The sequence below is a fragment of the Tachyglossus aculeatus genome, chromosome X4 (assembly GCF_015852505.1).
Source record: "Tachyglossus aculeatus isolate mTacAcu1 chromosome X4, mTacAcu1.pri, whole genome shotgun sequence".
NCBI lineage: Eukaryota > Metazoa > Chordata > Mammalia > Monotremata > Tachyglossidae > Tachyglossus > Tachyglossus aculeatus.
The window spans coordinates 3118970-3140072 of NC_052098.1; the positions used below are offsets into that span (position 1 = coordinate 3118970).

The following is a 21103-nucleotide window of genomic DNA, read 5'->3' on the forward strand; positions in this document are numbered from 1 at the left end:
ATTTCATTAATAAAATTAAATCCATCAGGTCTGACCTCCCCAAAGTCACTCCCCCCGCTTCTCCGACCCCCCGGCTCTCAACACTCTCCGCTACTCTCCCATCCTTCCCAGCAGTATCTTCAGAGGAGCTCTCCTCCCTCCTCTCAAGTGCTACTCCAGCCACCTGTGCTTCTGACCCCATTCCCTCTCATCTCATGAAATCTCTCACTCCATCCCTTCTCCCCTCCTTAACTTCCATCTTCAACCGCTCACTCTCCACTGGTTCCTTCCCCTCTGCCTTCAAACATGCCCATGTCTCTCCCATCCTAAAAAAACCCTCTCTTGACCCCACCTCACCTTCTAGTTATCGCCCCATCTCCCTCCTACCATTCCTTTCCAAACTCCTTGAACGAGTCGTCTACACGCGCTGCCTCGAATTCCTCAACACCAACTCTCTCCTCGATCCCCTCCAGTCTGGCTTCCGTCCCCTACATTCCACGGAAACTGCCCTCTCAAAGGTCACCAATGACCTCCTGCTTCCCAAATCCAACGGCTCATACTCTGTCCTAATCCTCCTCGACCTCTCAGCTGCCTTTGACACTGTGGACCACCCCCTTCTCTTCAACACGCTATCCAACCTTGGCTTCACAGACTCCGTCCTCTCCTGGTTCTCCTCTTATCTCTCCGGTCATTCATTCTCAGTCTCTTTTGCAGGCTCCTCCTCCCCCTCCCATCCCCTTACTGTGGGGGTTCCTCAAGGTTCAGTTTTTGGTCCCCTTCTGTTCTCGATCTACACTCACTCCCTTGGTGACCTCATTCGCTCCCACGGCTTCAACTATCATCTCTACAGTGATGACACCCAAATGTACATCTCTGCCCCTGCTCTCTCCCCCTCCCTCTAGGCTCGCATCTCCTCCTGCCTTCAGGACATCTCCATCTGGATGTCTGCCCACCACCTAAAACTCAACGTGTCCAAGACTGAACTCCTTGTCTTCCCTCCCAAACCCTGCCCTCTCCCTGACTTTCCCATCACTGTTGACGGCACTACCATCCTTCCCGTCTCACAAGCCCGCAACCTTGGTGTCATCCTCGACTCCACTCTCTTGTTCACCCCTCACATCCAAGCCGTCACCAAATCCTGCCGGTCTCAGCTCCGCAACATTGCCAAGATCCACCCTTTCCTCTCCATCCAAACCACTACCCTGCTCGTTCAAGCTCTCATCCTATCTCGTCTGGACTACTGTATCAGCCTCCTCTCCGATCTCCCATCCTCTTGTCTCTCCCCACTTCAATCCATACTTCACGCCACTGCCCAGATTGTCTTTGTCCAGAAACGCTCTGGGCATGTTACTCCCCTCCTCAAAAATCTCCAGTGGCTACCAATCAACCTATGCATCAGGCTCCTCACCCTCCTCACCCTCGGCTTCAAGGCTCTCCATCACCTCGCCCCCCCCTACTTCACCTCCCTTCTCTCCTTCTACAGCCCAGCCCGCACCCTCCACTCCTCTGCTGCTAATATCCTCACCGTGCCTCATTCTTGCCTGTCCTGCCATCGACCTCCGGCCCACATCATCCCCCTGGCCTGGAATGCCCTCCCTCCCCACATCCGCCAAGCTAGCTCTCTTCATCCCTTCAAGGCCCTACTGAGAGCTCACCTCCTCCAGGAGGCCTTCCCAGACTGAGCCCCCTCCTTCCTCTCCCCCTCCCCCGTTCCATCCCCCCGCCTTACCTCCTTCCCTTCCCCACAGCACCTGTATATATGTATGTATGTTTGTACATATTTATTACTCTATTTATTTTACTTGTACATATCTATTCTATTTATTTTATTTTGTTAATATGTTTTGTTTTGTTCTCTGTCTCCCCCTTCTAGACTGTGAGCCCACTGTTGGGTAGGGACCGTCTCTATATGTTGCCAACTTGTACTTCCCAAGTGCTTAGTACAATGCTCTGCACACAGTAATCGCTCAATGAATACAATTGATTGATTGATTGATTGATTGATTCTAGGCTCCTCTGCCAAGGATTTCTGATAGAATCTAGGATTCTTCTTATCTTGGTCTAGCAAGAGCATCTGATACTTTTTCTGAGCTTCAGGACTGACCTTTCATCGGGTTAAGTTTATACAGGGCCCCTTTAAGTTCCTTCATTTGGTCTCTCTTCTCCTCCTTTTGAAGATGAAGATCGAAGCCCCTTCTTGTGTCCTTGATAGGAAAGATGGTTGTTCAACTAAATGGCACGTTGCATTTTCTGCTAGGGAGATTTACTGACCCCAAATTATGCTGGGAAAGAGAATCTATCTTCAGATGCCAGGAATCCTGAGTGCTAAATACAAGCCTTTCCAGTCCTTTGTTCTGTGTTCTCAGACCAAATGTTACAGCAGAATTTCCTTTTGTTTCTAAGATGGGTGACTGAAGGTTGGAGTGGGGTAGGTCACTATTACAAGCAGAACGTTTTGGGGGGATTATTTTCTGTGGGACCTCATGAAGGATTCACATGCTCCTGGCATCTGTTACCATTCCACAGAAGACTATTTTGGACCCCTGGTTGCCATGCTTCAAAATCAAGTGTGTCAGATTATGCTCCCACATTCCAGTGTTGTGGGAGAGGAAATCTCCAGGTCTGCAGATGAGAATAAATGACAGGAAGATCTTAGAAAGCTAAGTAACGGATGAGCTTCAAATAAGTGCCCAAGAAAGGAAGGCAAAGGGGATAAAATTCTAGGCATTATCAGGCAGGGCAGAGGTTCTAGTTGCCACATAAGAAGGGCAGAAGAAAGCTGGGGAAGGCTCAGAGAAGAGCAACCCAACTGATCAAGGAGATGGAGGAACTTCCTTATAGGAATGGCTTGAAAGAACCAATCAACCAGTGGCTCTAGAATGTGAGCCTGTTGGGTAGGGATTGTCCCTACCTGGTGCCAAATTGTACTTTCCAAGTGCTTAGTACAGTGCTCTGCACCCAGTATGCACTCAATAAATACGATTAAATGAATGAATGAATTTACTGAGCGCTTTCTGTGTTACAAGTTTCCTGCCCAGTCTAGAACTTCCAGTCTAGAAGGGGAGACAGATATTAAAAGAAATTACAGATATCTACATAAAATGCTGTGGGGCTGAGGGTGGGGTGAATAAAGGATATAAATCTAAGTGAAAGGGTGATTCAGAAGGGAGAGGGAGTAGGGGAAATGAGGGCTTAGTTGGGGAAGGCGTCTCGGAGGAGATAATATTTTAGTGGGGCTCAGAAGGTAGGAGAGTGGTGGACTCTTGGATATGAAGGGTGAGAGTTCCAGATCAGAGGAAGGATGAGGGCAAGGGATCAGCTGTGAGACAGGTGAGATGGAGGTATAGTGAGTAAGTTGGCATTAGAGGAGCAGAGTGTGAGAGCCTGACTTGTAGTAGGAAAAACGTGAAGTAAGAATCATATATATGGTATTCATTAAGTGCTTACTATGTGCCAAGCACTGTTCTAAGCACTGGGGTAGATACAAGGTGATCAGGTTGTCCCACATGGGGCTCACAGTCTCAATCCCCGTTTTATAGATGAGGTAACTGAGGCACAGAGAAGTTAAGTGACTTGCCCAAGGTCACACAGCAGACAAGTGGCGGAGGCGGGATTAGAACCCACGACCTCTGACTGCCAAGCCCGTGCTCTTGCCACTAGGCCATGCTGATTCTCCAAGGCTTGATATTTAAGGCAGGAGCCATGTCAACTAATTCTGTTGTACTCTCCCAAGCACTTAGTACAGGGCTCTACATTTGAATATGGTCTTCACCTTTCTACTGCTTCCTTGGTATTCTAGCTCCACATCTGTTAGTACAGTGCTCTGCACACAGTAAATGCTCAGTAGCTTTCAGTTGATTGAATGATCCCTCCACAACTCCCTACCAGCCCTCCCATCCCTAGATGTCACAAAAGTCCATATCTTCAACTTCAAGATCCTCACCGCAGTCTGCTTTCTCTGCTCCTGGAGGAATGCTGAAATCCAGACTCCGGGCTGGCTTCTGCCATGACAGATTCACTATTCACTCTGTCTTGCAAAACTCAGCCCTGTTTTCTACTCGTCAGCTCTACTATTCCTCTCTTGACGCCAGTGCCCACATTGCCCACCAAGTTTTCCAAACCTTCAGGTCCTTCCTGAAGCCCCCAGTCCCCACCCTCTCCTCTCCCTCTTGTAACTCCTGTTGATCTCATCAAGTATTTAATTGTAAATCGAAGCCATCAGGTGTGAACTTCCCAAAGTCCCCTCATCATCATCATCATCATCATCATCAATCGTATTTATTGAGCGCTTACTATGTGCAGAGCACTGTACTAAGCGCTTGGGAAGTACAAATTGGCAACACATAGAGACAGTCCCTACCCAACAGTGGGCTCACAGTCTAAAAGGGGGAGACAGAGAACAAAACCAAACATACCAACAAAATAAAATAAATAGGATAGATATGTACAAGTAAAATAAATAAATAAATAAATAAATAGAGTAATAAATATGTACAACCATATATACATATATACAGGTGCTGTGGGGAAGGGAAGGAGGTAAGATGGGGGGATGGAGAGGGGGACGAGAGGGAGAGGAAGGAAGGGGCTCAGTCTGGGAAGGCCTCCTGGAGGAGGTGAGCTCTCAGCAGGGCCTTGAAGGGAGGAAGAGAGCTAGCTTGGCGGAGGGGCAGAGGGAGGGCATTCCAGGCCCGGGGGATGACGTGGGCCGGGGGTCGATGGCAGGACAGGCGAGAACGAGGTATGGTGAGGAAATTAGCGGCGGAGGAGCGGAGGGTGCGGGCTGGGCTGTAGAAGGAGAGAAGGGAGGTGAGGTAGGAGGGGGCGAGGTGATGGACAGCCTTGAAGCCCAGGGTGAGGAGTTTCTGCCTGATGCGCAGATTGATTGGTAGCCATTGGAGGTTTTTGAGGAGGGGAGTAATATGCCCAGAGCGTTTCTGGACAAAGATAATCCGGGCAGCAGCATGAAGTATGGACTGAAGTGGAGAGATACACGAGGATGGGAGATCAGAGAGAGGGCTGGTGCAGTAGTCCAGACGGGATAGGATGAGAGCTTGAATGAGCAGGGTAGCGGTTTGGATGGAGAGGAAAGGGCGGATCTTGGCAATGTTGCGGAGCTGAGACCGGCAGGTTTTGGTGACGGCTTGGATGTGAGGGGTGAATGAGAGAGCGGAGTCGAGGATGACACCAAGGTTGCGGGCTTGTGAGACGGGAAGGATGGTAGTGCCGTCAACAGAGATGGGAAAGTCAGGGAGAGGACAAGGTTTGGGAGGGAAGACAAGGAGTTCAGTCTTCGACATGTTGAGCTTTAGGTGGCGGGCAGACATCCAGATGGAGATGTCCTGAAGGCAGGAGGAGATGCGAGCCTGGAGAGACGGAGAGAGAGCAGGGGCAGAGATGTAGATCTGGGTGTCATCAGCGTAGAGATGATAGTTGAAGCCGTGGGAGCGAATGAGGTCACCAAGGGAGTGCGTGTAGATTGAGAACAGAAGGGGACCAAGCACTGAACCTTGGGGAACCCCCACAGTAAGAGGATGGGAGGGGGAGGAGGAGCCTGCAAAAGAGACTGAGAAAGAACGACCGGAAAGATAAGAGGAGAACCAGGAGAGGACGGAGTCTGTGAAGCCAAGGTTAGACAGCGTGTTGAGGGGAAGGGGGTGGTTCACAGTGTCAAAGGCAGCTGAGAGGTCGAGGAGGATTAGGACAGAGTATGAGCCGTTGGATTTGGGAAGCAGGAGGTCATTGGTGACCTTTGAGAGGGCAGTTTCCGTGGAATGAAGGGGACGGAAGCCAGACTGGAGGGGGTCGAGGAGAGAGTTGTTGTTGAGGAACAACATCAGCCCCTCAACAATCTGTGGCCACTTCCTTATCCTTCTCCCGTCTTCCCAACTGTCTCCCAAGAGAAGAGTTCTCATCTGATTGCTCAACTCAACCCCCTCTTCCTGTATCACTGTCCCTACCCCCTCTAACTTTCTACACTCACTTGCTCTCATTTTCCTCCCCTCCCTCACTGCTTTTTTTAACCTTTCACTCTCCAATGGCTCCTTTTTCTCTGCCTTCAAATGCCCGTAAGTCTCTCCTATTTGAAAAAATCCCTTCACTTTTTCCCACAGCCCCTTCCAGCTATCACCCCTCACTCCCCCACTCGCTGCTCCCTTTCCTAGCCCAATTTCTGGAATGAATCATATACTCTCACTGCCTTCATTTCCTCTTCACCAGATCTCTAATGGGCCCATTGCAGGCAACTTTTGGCCTCTTCACTCTACAAACACTATGCTTTCTAAAATCACCAATTCCTTTCTTCTTCCCCCTCTAGACTGTTAGCTTGTTGTGGGCGGGGAGTGTGTCTACCAACTTTATTGTATTATGCTCTCCTAAATGCTTAGTACAGTGTTCTGCACACAGTAAGCGCTCAGTAAGTACGATTGATTGATTCTTTTCCCCAACTCTCTTCCTCTGTCTTCTCCTCTGATCTGTGCCCTTTCTCCTCAATAGACTCTCATGGTTCCCTCCCCGGAAAACACCTCCTCTGAATCCCACTGCATCCTCTAGCTTTCACCCCTTCTCCCATCTCCCATTCCAGTCCATACTCCTCAACCAGATTCTAAAAACCTGCTGCCTCCTCTTCCCCACCTCCAACTCCCTTATTGGTCATCTCCAGTCCAGTACCCACCTGTTCACTTCTGATATCGATCTCTCCAAGGTCACCAATGACCTCTTCAGTGCCAGATTGCATTGACCATACTTCATCCCAATCCTCCTTCACCTCTCAAGTTGCTTTTGACACTGTAGACCCATCCCTTCTCCTAGAAACGCTATCTAGCCTCGATTTTACTGACACAGTCCTCTCTCCTGGTTCTCTTACCTCTCTGATCATGCGTTCTTTTTTGCCGGCTCTTCCTCTACCTTCCAGCCCCTAACTTAGGATGGCCTGCAGGGCTCTGTTATGGCTCTTCATCTGTAAAACATCATTCTGCACATGTTTTCACACTTCTCAAAAACCTCCAGGGGCTATCCAGTCCTCCACATCAGCAGAAACTCCTGACCATTGGATTTAATAATGATAATGTTGGTATTTGTTAAGCGCTTACTAGGTGACAAGCACTGTTCTAAGCTCTGGGGTAGATACAAGGTCATCGGGTTGACCCACATAGGGCTCACCGTCTTCATCCCCATCTTACAGATGAGGTAACTGAGGCACAGAGACGTTAAGTGGCTTGACCAAAGACACACAGATGACAAGTGACGGAGCCGGGAATAGAACCCATGACCTCTGACTCCCAAGCCCGGTCTCTTTCCCAAGCCCTGCGGAGGTGGAATTAAGACCCATGACTTCTGACTCTCTTGCCCGTGTTCTATCCACTGTGCCATGCTGCTTTACTTTATTGAGTACTTGCTGAGTGCAGAGCACTATACTTTGCATTTGGGTGAACGCAGTGCAACAGAGTTGTTTATCCTTGATTCCTCTCAGCCCATTTATTCTCCTGCCAAATCCTTCCTGGTTTTCCTAAAACAACCTATACTGGATCTGCCTCTTTCTCTCCACCCAAACTGCCACCACCCTGGCACAAGCTCTGATCCTTTGATCGCTAGACTATTGCATCAGCCACTTGGCTGGTCTGCCTCCTGCCTCTCTCTCCTTGAATCTAAACTCCGTGCTACTGTAGTTATGGATGTTTGGTGGTACATCCATAACCTTGATGAAGGCAGTCAAGGAGTGCAACCATTACAGGGGGCTTCAAGCAACCTGTAGCCACTTGTCACTTCTCTGTGCCTCAGTTACCTCATCTGTATAATGGGGATTAAGATTGTGAGCCCCCCATGGGGCAACCTGATCACCTTGTAACCTCCCCAGTGCTTAGTACAGTGCTTTGCACATAGTAAGCACTTAATAAATGCCATTATTATTATTATTATTATTATTTTTGTCAGGGACAGAATACGGGGTTGGATGGGCCATTGGCCTGATTGAGTAATGGTGTGTCTTATCATCATCATCATCAATCGTATTGAGCACTTACTATGTGCAGAGCACTGTACTAAGCGCTTGGGAAGTACAAATTGGCAACATATAGAGACAGTCCCTACCCAACATTGGGCTCACAGTCTTATGTCCTTAACAAGGGACATTTGAATTTTGAATCCATATGAATGCTGCACACTCCATTAACTGAATGACTTTTTCCGGCTCTGAACTGTATTACACAAGAGTAATGATGATTATCACTGTGGGAGGTATAAGGGCAAAGGTCTACTCTTAAAACATCTGTTCATTCTGAGCTAGAGTTGGCATTTTCTAGGCAGTAACAAATGTGGAATGTCTTCTGTAATTAAGTTCAACCAAAACAGAGGAGGAGAGTGTGATAAGCCCTCTTTCCTGAAAAGTCTAAACTCCCATCTGGGAGACTGACCGGAAGACAGGAGACATAGTTCAGGCCTCCAGAATCATTGAATCCCATTACTGAGTATGCCAGCCGAGAGATTCCATGTTTGCGAGTTGCCTGTTGCGCTGAAGCATGACACTCTTTCAGTCTGAAGCGGTTTGCAAATCTGGGACTAGACAACTCCCAAGGCGACATCTGGATTCATTGCTAGAGCTGCATCATTTAAAAGGGATTGTGTCGCCTTCTCAAGTTAAAACAGTGATCAGGCCCCTTGTGGAGAATCACTCTTTGTGTCCTTTTGAAAACAAAAGCCAAAAAACAAACAAACCAAAAATTGAAACCACTCTGTTTTACCCAGGGTCACAGCAACACAGCATTTCCTCCTCCACCCCAACCCCAACACACACACACACACACACACACACACACACACACACACTCTCTCTCTCTCTCTCTCACACACTCTCTCTCTCACACACACACTCTCTCTCTCTCACACACACACGCACACACACACACACACACAAAATCCATCTACGAAATAGATGTACACCTGGAAAATGGTCCACCACATTCTGGGTGAGGAATCTGTGCTGTTATCAGTACCTTCGTGCAGTGCCTCCGGACCAAGAGTCATCCATCGTTCCTGACGGGAGACTCCATCATTCAGATGCAGCCCTGTCTTTAGACATTCTGTCATGTGTGGTCAGGTATTTTGTACTCTGTCCTTTTATCCTCTGGCGCATTCGATGCTGTGGTAAATGTACTAAGGAGTTGGGGGAGGGCAGTGGTGGTGCTAGCCACTACATTGTAGACGGTCAGGAGAGGTTAAAAATAGTCCCATCCCTCCGCCCCCCCATTCTGTTCCCTAGTGAGATATTTCGGTTGGCTACGTTAGGAGCCTGACATTTGATTCATTCAGTGGGTCTTACCTCGGCCCTTTAAAAACACAGAGGAAACTTAGCCAAAGGTCAGATTCAGTAGAGCTGGTGGTGACTTCGCGAAACTGTGACAGGCAGCGGGAAAGCAAATGCCAGAGGCCTAATCAATATGGTAAAATGTCTGGTAAAGATCCAGACCCGGAGAAGCATTCACTTGCAGATGGTGAACTACTGCAGCAATAATGTGTTTGTTCGCCTGCTCAGGCACGGATCCAGGGTCACTGCTAGAAATGTTGGTAAGTTGGACCAAGCATTTGACTTTGCTCTCTCTTCTCTCAGAGGCATTTTGCAGAGGAGACTGATTTCTAGCTCGTCTTTGCTGCTTCACAGCCTCTCCCTGCACAGGAAGGAATACACTCTGTAGCTAAAAATGGGATGCTGTTTTATGGAATGGAGCGAGTTAGGAGGAGCCAAAGAGACCGTTTCTCTAAATGAGGGAGAACTAATTGTGGGGTGGTGGGGTGAATGGACTAAAGACTGGGTTAATGGCTGCTCCTTTTCTCTGTTAAACACAAAAATGACGTAACGCTTTAATTAGCATTCATTCATTCAATCGTATTTATTGATCACTTACTGTGTGCAGAGCATGTACTAAGCGCTTGAAAAGTAAAATTCAGCAATAGAGACAATCCCTGCCCACACTGGGCTTACAGTCTAGAAGGGGGGAGACAGACATCAAAACAAGTAAACAGGCAGTGAGGGTCTTGTGAATTACACATGGTAGTGAGGGCCAGTTCAATGCTGATGGCTCAGAAATGATGGAAGATCATGTGGAAGACAGATCTGTGGACAAAATGGGCTTTTTTAATCATAATAATAGTAGTAATTATGATATTTATTAGGCACTCACTATGTGTCAGGCGCTGTTCTAAACTCTGGGCAAGATAATCAGGTAGGACGAGTCCGTGTTCCACTTGGGGCTCACAGTCTAAGTAGGAGGGAGAACAGGTATTGAATCCCCAATTTACAGTTGAGAAAACTGAGGCACAGAGAAGCAACTTGCTCAAGGCCTACACAGCAGGCAAGTGGCAGAGCTGGGATTAGAACCCAGGTCCTCTGACTTCCAGTCCCGTGCCCGTTCCACTAGGCTACACTGGATTTGTACTAGGAAAGATCTCAGATGCACCATCCTGGCTCTAGCTCTACTTCCCAATAGGCTTTTAACGGGAGCTTGGCCAAAATAGGGCTCCAAGAATTGGTTCCCACTTTGAAGAGCATTCCCTTTCTTTCTCAATAATCAATCAGTCGTATTTATTGAGTATTTACAGTGTGCAGAGCACTGTACTAAGCTCTTGGTAGAGGACAATGTAACAGACTGAGTAGACATTTTCCCTGCCCAAAAGGAACTTACAATCTAGAGGGGGAGACAGACTAAAATAAACGATGGATATGGACATAGGTGCTGTGGGGTCAATAAAGTGTACAAATCCGAGTGCAAGAAATGCATATCATTTTGATGAACTTAGGTTTGGGATCAATTTCAGAAGAATAAAAGTGACTGAAAACCAGTACTAGGGAAGCAGCTGGCTACTGCCGTTATAATTATAATAGTAAGAATAATGCAATTTATTATTGCTTACTGTGTGCTCACTGCTGAGGTCGATACAAGGTTTTGAGTTGAAACACATTCCCTGACCCACAAGGGGCCCACAGTCTTATCCTATCTCCATCTGACAGATGAAGAAATCTAGGCCCAGAGAGGTCAAGTGAATTGCCCAAGGTCACACAGTAGGCCAGTAGGCGGAATTGGGACTCCAGCTGGACTCTCCTGACTCCCAGACTCATGCTCTTTCCACTAGGCTATTGTCTAGGACTTTGAGTTAATATTTACAATAAAATGAATGTTGGAAATGTCCAGATTTAAATCTGTCAAATGAATACGATGACTCTATAGAGATTGGGGAGTGGATGGAGCTAATGAGGATTCTGTTTTGTTTAAATGTAAAAGCTGTAGCTCAAACATGCTTCATTCATGATTTCTCTCCGTTTTCACATTTCTTTGAAGGGGGCAAGCATTTTTGCTCCCATTTTATAGATGAGGAAACAGATCCAGAGATCCCTGCCCTTCTGTTGAACTCTCCAAAGTGCTTAATACAGTGTTCTGCACACAGCAGGTGCTCAGTGAATACCACTGATGGATGGATGTTAAATGACTTCTTCAAGGTCAAGTCAGCACAGGGCAAAAATAAGTTCAGTTTCTTTAAAAAAAGGCAGGATCCATGTTGCTTTTTTAATGGTATTTGTCAAGTGCTTGCTGTGTGCCAGGCACTGTACTAAGCGCTGAGGTAGGTACAAGCTAATCAAGTCTCTGTCCCACATGGGGCTCATAGTCTTAATCCCCGTTTTACAGATGAGGTAACTGAGGCAGAGAGAAGTGAAATGACTTGCCCAAGGTCACACAGCAGACAAGTAGTGGAGCCGGCATTAGAGTCCAATTCCTTCTGTCTCCCAGGCCTGTGTTCTGTCCACTAGGCCACGCTGCTTCTCTTAGTGTTTCCCATGAAGGTTTTCTTTATACCAAAATCATCCACTAAAAGAGTTTTTGTTTTATTTTTTCCCCGTCTTTCTTTGGGTAAGACTTTTCCTCGCTGTCCGCCGACCTTCGTAATTAGCCAAATGGGATTTGCCTTGAGAGGCAGCTAATGGTAGGGGGATTTACTGTGGGTACTTTTTGTGACCGTTCTGTATGGAAGGAGCCAGAGTGGGATTTCCTGACTAAGGTTTTAATCCGGTGGTAGTCTGCACAACCTGCATGTCTTCAACATGGGCCCCTCGCCTATCACATGTGCATAATAATAATAATGCTAGTAATAATAATTGTATTGTTTATTAAGTGCTGACTAGGTCCCAAGCACTGTTCTTAGTTCTGGGGTAGATATAAGTTAATCAGGTCAGACACAGTCTCTGTCCCACTTAGGGCTCCCAGTCTAAGTAGGAGGGAGGGCTGGTATTGAATCTCCATTTTACAGATGAGGTAACTGAGGCATAGAGAAATTAAGTGACTTGGCCAAGGTCATGCAGCAGGCCAATGGCAGTGGTGGGATTAGAACCCAGATCCACAGACTCCTAGGCCAGGGTCCTTTCCACTAGGCCATGCTGCTTCCCTGTGCTTCTCAACCAGATGCACATGTCCCAGTACGAGATTTTCTATGAGCCCTTGGGAGTCCATCCAGGATGCTTGGCACTGGAAATGAATAGGAAGAGACTGTCGGTTTTTCACTTTCTAGGCGTGTTGAGCCTGGTGATTTCCTCCTGTGCTTAGGCATTATCTGTAGTAGACTAGCTGATGAGGTGGGAGGGGGTCGATTTGTCTTGGAACTCCAGCCAAAAACCAAAGAGCTTTAAAATGTTTTTTTTAATGGCATTTATTAAGTGCTTACTATGTGTAAAGCACTGTTCTAAGCACTGGGGATGTTACAAGGTGATCAGGTTGTGCCACGGGGGGCTCACAGTCTTAATCCTCATTTTATAGATGAGGTAACAGAGGCACAGACAAGTTAAGTGACTTGCCCAAAGTCACACAGCTGACAATTGGCGGAGCTGGGATTTGAACCCGTGACCTCTGACTCCAAAGCCCGTGCTCTTTCCACTGAGCCACGCTGCTTCTTTAAATTGAGTTCATGATGGTTCATGAACCATCATGCTACCATCAACTACCTTGCTGGTTCAATCTTTCATCCTAACCCGACTGGATTACTGCATCAGCCTCCTCTCTGATCTCCCATCCTCCTGTCTCTCCCCACTTCAGTCTATACTTCACTCTGCTGCCTGGATTATCTCTGTACAGAAACGATCTGGGCGTGTCACTCCCCTCCTCAAAAATCTCCAGTGGATGCCTGTCAACCTACGAATCAAGCAAAAACTCCTCAGTCTTGACTTCAAGGCTCTCCATCACCTCGCCCCCTCTTACCCCACCTCCCTTCTCTCCTTCTACAGCCCAGCCCACACCCTCTGCTCCTCTGCCGCTAACCTCCTCACTGTGCCTCGTTCTCGCCTGTCCCGCAATCGCCCCCTGGCCCCCGTCCTTCCCCTGGCCTGGAATGCCCTCCCTCCACACATCCGCCAAACTAGCTCTCTTCCTCCCTTCAAAGCCCTACTGAGAGCTCACCTCCTCCAGGAGGCCTTCCCAGACTGAGACCCCCTTTTTCCTCTCCTCCTCCCCATCCCCCCCTCTGCCCTACCTCCTTCCCCTCCCCACAGCACTTGTATAGATTTGTACAGATTTATTACTCTATTTTACTTGTACATATTTACTATTCTATTTATTTTGTTAATGATGTGCATATAGCTATAATTCTATTTGTTCTGACGATTTTGACACCTGTCTACATGTTTTGGTTTGTTTTCTGTCTCCTCCTTCTAGACTGTAAGCCTGTTGTTGGGTAGGGACCGTCTCTATGTGTTGCCGACTTGTACTTCCCAAGCGCTTAGTAAGGTGCTCTGCACGCAGTAAGTGCTCAAGAAATATGATTGAATGAATGAATGATGGAGAAGCATCTATGGAAAGAGCATGGGCCTGGGAGTCGGAGGACTTGGGTTCTAATCCCCACTCTGCCCCTTGTCCGCTGTGTGACCTGGGCAAGCCACTTTACTATGTGCCAGCTACAAGATTTGCTTGTATATACCCCAGTGCTTAGTACAGTGACTGGCATATAATAAGAATTTAACAAATGCCGTGAAAAAAAGCAACGTTGCAGTTTACTGCCCAGTCTCAGAGACCACATGTGGGTTGTCAGCTGGAGCCCTATTAGCAGTCCACACCGTTTTCTACCGTTCAACTTTCTAAGTGGTGGTGGTTTGTGTTGGAGACATCACACCCTAGGCAAAACCCTACCCACAGAGGACTCAGGCCCTGGCTTCCATATTCAAATGCTCAACAAAACAACATCACCTCACAACAAAATCCTGGAATTTTCCACAGTGACAGGGAAACAGAGAACAGCTGTTCTGGGGCTGCAATTGTAAGCAGATTGTAGCTGCCAGCTACAAATGGAGCCCCTTGATAAGCAGGAAAAATGTCTGGACATCTGTGAGGAGGCTGTGGACTGCAGCTAGGAGGAAGTTTTCCAACGAACCAGAGCGATACAAACATCTTCTGAAGGAAGGAGGCAGCTTCCCTCATGGATAATTGGGGGAACACCAGGCAAGTGTCCAGGTGGAACCGTTAGGATAGAGACAGCAGAGAAAACATCAGAGCCTGAGTTGAGTGTTTTATAACTGTCTAGGAAGCCCAAGTCTTGCCCTCTCACACAAATTTTGTACAATGATTTATTTTGATCCCTTTGCAGAAATTGTCAGTATTTTTATGTTTGCCTTCCGTGTTCAAACGTAAGCTCCCTGTGGGCAGGGACTTTGTCACTTCTTTGTACTTCCCAAGTGCTTAGTACAGTGCAGTGCAGTCAACTGGTGCTTAAAAAATACTTTTCCTACCATTACTGCTGCTACGGTGCCTTGCATTCACCAAGCACTCCTGTTTATATGACTACTATTACTACTGCTATTGCTACACTAATGCAGGTAGTTTCTACAGAAACAATGAACCACCATTGACAGTCACTGCAGAAAGCAGTATGGTGAAGGCTGTAGGTTACCTATCTAGCTTCACCACCCTACTCGTAATTCGTAGTGGGCAGGGAATGTGTCTGTTTATTGTTATGTTGTCCTCCGCCAAGCACTTAGTACAATGCTCTGCACACAGTAAGAGCTCAATAAATACAATTGACTGACTGACTGATTCTGAGCATTATCCCTGCCAGCTGGGTCTTCTGGGTATTTGAAAGAGTGAGGGAAATGAGCAAAGCAACAACTATAAAACCACCTACTCTGCATTTGAATGGTAGAAGCAGTATAGATTTGCAAGGGGAATGATTTGGCTTGTGATATGGGGAGTAGAAATGAGAGACATGAGAAGAAATGAAGCAAAGTTGGATCTGACTGGCCAAAGGGCCAGCGGAGAGTAAGAAAGGGGAGCAAGGGAGCAATCACCGGGAATGTCAGGCAAGCCCCATAGATCGGGACATTTAAATTACTTTACGGGAGAAGGGAGACTGTGGTAGTGGCAGTGGGAAGGGTCAAAAGGCCTGCTGGAATGTGCTTGCCTTAGTCACTACAGCTTTCTCTGCCCTTGCACCATATTGCATGAGAAGCAGCATGGCCTAGTAGGTAGAGCACAGGCCCGGGAGTCAGCAGGACCTGGGTTCTGATCCCGGCTCTGTCACTTCTCTGCTGTGTGACCTTGGGCAGTCGCTCCACTTCTCTGTGCCTCAGTTCCCTCATCTGTAAAATAGGATTAAGAGTGTGAGTCCTATATGGGACAGGGACCTTGTCCAACCCGATTAGCTTGTACCTACCCCAGGGCTTAAAACAGTACCTGGAACCTAGTAAGCGCTCAACAAATACCACAATTATTATTATTTTTATGCATCTCTGTGTAAGGGTGCAAACGTGTGTGTGTGTGTGTCTTTCCATTCCATTCATCCAGTCTTCTGCCCTGACTCATTGGTATGACTCCCCAGGCGTTTTAAATAGAATGAGCTGTCAGCTTCACAGGGACAGCAGCAATATCAGGCAGTGTGTTCCAGTCCCATTTTGTTGACAGTGTCGAGGTCTGAAAATGAAACCCCAAGTGGGGAGTGCAAGCAGTTGTACTGTTGTTTCTTTAAAAGTGTCAGTTCCAAGGGTTATTTGGGGGAGAAAATCTTTTCCCTTCCAAGGGGAGGTGAAGGAGCAGCCCATTGGAGAGAACACTGGAAATGTAATTGTGTGGGCCTGAGCGGAGATCTTGGTGGATGGGAGTTAATAATAATAATAACTATGGTACTTGTCACTATGTCCCAAGCACCCTTCTAAGGCCTGGGGTAGATGCAAGTTAATCAGTTGGGTACAGTCCCTGTCCTACATGGGGCTCAGACTCTTAATCCCCATTTTGCAGATGAGGTATCTGAGGCCCAGAGAAGTGAAGTGACTTGCCCAAGGTTACCCAGCAGATATGGCGGAGCTGGGATTAGTACCCAGGTCCTTCTGACTCCCTGGCCCAGGCTCTATCCAATATACCATTCTGTGCTCGACTAACCAGGACATAGACCACATATGCACTTCACAATGTGCTGCACCCTTGCCCGCCTTCTCACATGCTGAACTTCGCACCCCAGAGGGAACGTGACAGATGGAGACAAGAGAGTATGAGTGGCACTCTGCTGGCCACAAGCACTAAAATCAAGTCCTCTGGGCAGGTTCTTGATCCTGCTGTCTCAGCACCGGGGCTTCTGACGGGAGACTCCATCTATCAGTCAATCAATCCATCCTATTTTTTGAGCGCTTGCTGTGTCCCTTCTCTCCTTCTACAGCACAGTCCGCACCTTCCGCTTCTCTGCCGCTAATCTTCTCATTGTACCTCGTTCTCGCCTGTCCCGCTGTCAACCCACGTCCTTCCCCTGGCCTGGAATGCCCTCCCTCTACACATTCGCCAAGCTAACTCTCTTCCTCCCTTCAAAGCCCTACTGAGAGCTCACCTCCTCCAGGAGGCCTTCCCAGACTGAGCCCCCTTTTTGCTCTCCTCCTCCCCGTCCCCCCACCCTATCTCCTTCCCCTCCCCACAGCACTTGTATATATATTTGTACAGATTTATTACTCTATTTTACTTGTACATATTTACTATTCTATTTATTTTGTTAATTATGTACATATAGCTTTAATTCTGTTTGTTGTGACAATTTTAACACCTGTCTACATGTTTTGTTTTGTTGTCTGTCTCCCCCTTCTAGACTGTGAGCCCGTTGTTGGGTAGGGACCGTCTCTATATGTTGCCGACTTGTACTTCCCAAGCGCTTAGTACAGTGCTCTGCACACAGTAAGCGCTCAATAAATACGATTGAATGAATGAATTTGCAGAGCACTGTACTAAGTGAGCGTTTGGGAGAGTACAATATAACAGAGCTGCTAGACACATTCCCTGCCCACAAGGAGTTTACAGTCTACATCTCTGATAACACTGTATAATTTTACCCATGCAACAAGGAAGTGGAAATTTTGCCCTTCAAGAGAGTATTTTCTATGGTGTCTGTTAAGCGCTTACAATGTGTCAGGCACTGTACTAAACGCCGGGGTAGATACGAGATCATCAGTTTGGATGCAGTCCCTGTCCCTGGGCAAGAACTCATTCGATCCACTTACTCACACAGACGTTCTCGGGCAAGAAACTGACATCTTTCATCCTTTACCTATTTTTCGCTAGGTGCCCCCTTGCTGAAGGAGGGTGACAGTCTAGGGCCCATAATATCCAGCTCACCCACCAAGGACCATGGCATGTACGAGGACCTCTCAAGAGATGAGGACTCGAGGATCAAAGAGGAACCTCTCACCATCTCGGAACTGGTGTACAATCCAAGCGCCAGCCTCCTCCCCACCCCGGTAGATGATGATGAGATCGACATGCTCTTTGACTGCTCCTCCAGGCTGGAGGTTGAGAGAGATGATACTGATTCCTTCGAGGAACTGGAAGCCGACGAAAATGCCTTTCTGATCGCTGAGGAGGAAGAGCTGAAGGAGGCCCGGAGAGCCTTGACCTGGAGTTATGACATTCTGGTGGGCAACATCCAGGTGAACGAGTTTGTCAGGAGTTTCTCCAGGCTCTTGGTGGTGAGCTTGGGGCTCCTGCTCTTCGTGTTCCCACTCCTCCTCCTCCTGCTCGAGTCGGGCATCGATCTGTCTTTCCTGTGTGAGATCCGCCAGACCCCAGAGTTTGAGCAGTTTCACTATGAATACTACTGTCCCCTTAAGGAGTGGGTAGCTGGTAAAATCAGCTTCATCCTCTACCTGCTGGGCTGCTCATAGATGATTTGAAAGCATTCACTAAGGGCTCTATTCAATACTAGCGATTTTTTTTTCCAGCAAATGGCTCACTCTCATACCACTGAGGGGGCCATCCACAGGTAGTCCTATTAGTTTCTGACTGTTCAGACCCCTCAAGTTCACTTTTCACTATTCGAGCCATTTAAGTCAAACATATTTATTTTAGTTACCGGCCCCCAAAGTGGCCTTGAAATAACCCCCAAAATGGTTTATTTTTATCACATCGTAGACTTACTGCTTATTGACCGTAACCTTTACATAGGGCAGAGTCTGTTTCCTTTGTTTCGATCATTTCTCGCATCACCTGCCAGGACATTCTGCCCCTGAATTTTAGTAAAACCTGAGGGAAATGTTTTTGAATATAATCCTTAGTACAACAACAATCTCTTCTAACCAATGCCTATACAAATCAAGTTTATGCTGGGTTTCTGTTTTGTTTTTTTTTAAATATTTTTTATGTGTTCAAAAGATTTTGGTACATTTTTAGCAAAAGAAGTCTTATGAAGTTATTTAAGTGTACAGATTGTAAGATTCATGCACAATGAGCATCTACAGAGTTTTTTAATGTTTTGGCAGTGATTTGTTTTTAAGACATTTTTGGCCGAGCCGTCAGTTCTTTACATCTGCGTGCAAGATGGCAAACTGGAGGGAGGAAGGTAGAGAGAGGTCACTGGATGAGAGAAGGGGCGGGGCAGGTGTGGGGAAAGAAGATGTAAGGACAGGGGATGCTTCATGTGCAGGTTCTAGACCCTCCCCCTTTTTATGGCACAAGGGCGGGATATTCCAGTCACCTTTGTCTGCTTTCCGTCATCTTAGATTTCAGTGGATGTGGCAGAAAATCCTTGCACGAAAGAGCAAGTTTTTTTTTTCCCCAAAGGCTCAGACCCCTGAGGCCCAGTGTATATTCGTGTACATAACAAGGGGACGGAGGGAGAAAGAAAGGCAGAGAAAGCAGTTAACAATGCCTCTCTAGCTATGTTGGTAGGTAAGAAGTGGAAGTTGAGCAGGAGAATTTTAGGACCCTGAGAGAGATATGAAACCTGATTTCGAGGTGAACAAGACTTTCGAGTAGCTCCCGTCTGGTCCCTCGTGCCATTTGTTGTGGTTCTGGGGAAAAAAAGAAAACCCAGAGAACTGTATTTCTGTGTGTGTATATATGTACATGTGCGTATGTGTGTGTCACTTTCCAGTGCATGCTAATAATCTTACCCCGGCTGGAGTTGTAGCAGAGCCACAAAAAAGCAGGGCCAATGGGAGGCAAGGGGAGGCAGCGTTGGCGGTAAGGAGAGGCGAAGAGTTCGGGAATTTGAGGAGAGGAAGGAAACTTGGGGGAGCGAGGGGAGTGGATCTCCATAGCCTTATTTCACAGAGGGTGCAGGATTACTGATGGAATAGTATCCCCTTTGCCAGCAAGTGAAGAAAGGCCCCTGCTCTTCCCCTCCCCCACCAGGCGCTCCTTTCTCAGAATCATTAGAACCCTGGTTGAAGGAGTCCGTTGGCCTTTGTCCTACATGGAGGATTTTTGCAGGAAGCTCCCAGGCCTAGCCAAGGAAAACCCTTAGACCAGGCACCCTTCAGGCTCCACAGGCCACAGGCCCTGGTGGTCAAAAGGAAAGGAGAGTGAGGATCCTTAGGCACTCTGTCCCCTGGAGCCTAGTCGTAGGAAAATTCCCACTGGTCCCAGGGCTTACTGGGTATTTCACTCAGAAAGAGGTGTGTTCATCTGTCATCTCTGTCGCTCCAGTCTATATGGCTTTTAACATCCTGGATGCAGTTTTCAAAATTGGGGGCTCCAGTCTCTCATCTGGACACTTCACTTGGGTGTCCCTATTTGGTGCTAAGATGCCAAGTGCAGGCTTTCAAGGCCGCGTTTAGGCATCTAATTTTGAAGACTGGGTTCAAAAGTGAGCTTCCTGGCCCCTGTTCACTTGGGTCTGAGAGGAGAATTGAAATAGTCTCACTAAAAGAAGAAATAATGTGATTTCTTTAGTTCAGTTTGACTGTTTTTCATTTTTTTTCTATGGTTTAAGTGGCTTCTTTGGCCTTTAAAACCAGTGGCATCTAGTACCAATGCAGCAGAATTTTTGTATGTGTCTTGGAAGCCTCTATAATTGGCTTCTTTGGAAAGTGTGCAAGTAAATTGTGAAAACCAAACTTTCCCTCTGAGTGGTTTAATCTCTTCCTCTACTTTTTCCTACTTTTTCTCAAAGATTTTCAAGTGATCAAGCCAGGAATTTCTGGGGTTCTTTCGGGGCCTGATGAGAGGCTGTTCCTCTTTTCCCTTATCCTTCGCCTTGCAGCTCTGACTAGGAAAGGATGGTTCCAAATTTCCCTGTTAATTATCTTATCTCTTGAAAACCCCCAGTGTTTTCTCTTGGCCGGAAATCAGTTAAGTGGGTAGAAATGTTAGGATTTGACATACAGAGGACAATATACCCAAGGGGATGCTGCCATTCAACCAATCGATTAATCAATCAATCAATCAATCAATCATTTTGCTAAGCCCAGAGATCGGTGGATAATAACGATATGAATATTAATAATGCTGATGATGCTATTAAGAGCTTCTGATGTGCCAAGCACTGAGGTAAGCACTGGGGTAGAAGACAAGGTAATCGGATTGGACACCGTCCCTTTCCACCATGGGGCTTACAGAAGCAGAGGATCTGATTTTCCTTCGTAGAGATGTCGACTGAAGAGCAGGGATGAGGGGCATCTAAGTCTATAGAGTGACCATAAAATCTAGGACATTGGGTTCCATAATGTCTCCCCAGCTGAGCTGGACTACCACAAGTCCCAAATAAGAGTAAGTTATCTCAGAAAATGTCCACGTATATGGCTCTATGAATGTAGGATGGGATGAAACTAAACTGTGGGGGAAATGTGTATATTCCATACTTCTAATGTACTTATATATGTATATGTATAAGTGTGTGCATTTGAACACAC

The 21103-nt window shown here is 47.1% G+C and overlaps 1 protein-coding gene across 4 annotated transcripts in view; it reads left to right on the forward strand.

The window, feature by feature from the left end:
- The window catches only part of FRMD3 (FERM domain containing 3), a 264744-nt gene extending 246171 nt beyond the window's left edge, over positions 1-18573 (forward strand). For all 4 annotated transcript variants that reach the window (XM_038769693.1, XM_038769696.1, XM_038769694.1 and 1 more), the window contains one exon: positions 17538-18573. In XM_038769693.1, coding sequence (XP_038625621.1) covers positions 17538-18136 — 599 coding nt within the window. In that variant the 3' untranslated portion in view covers positions 18137-18573. The remainder of the gene's footprint in view (positions 1-17537) is intronic.
- Positions 18574-21103: the final 2530 nt, after the last annotated feature.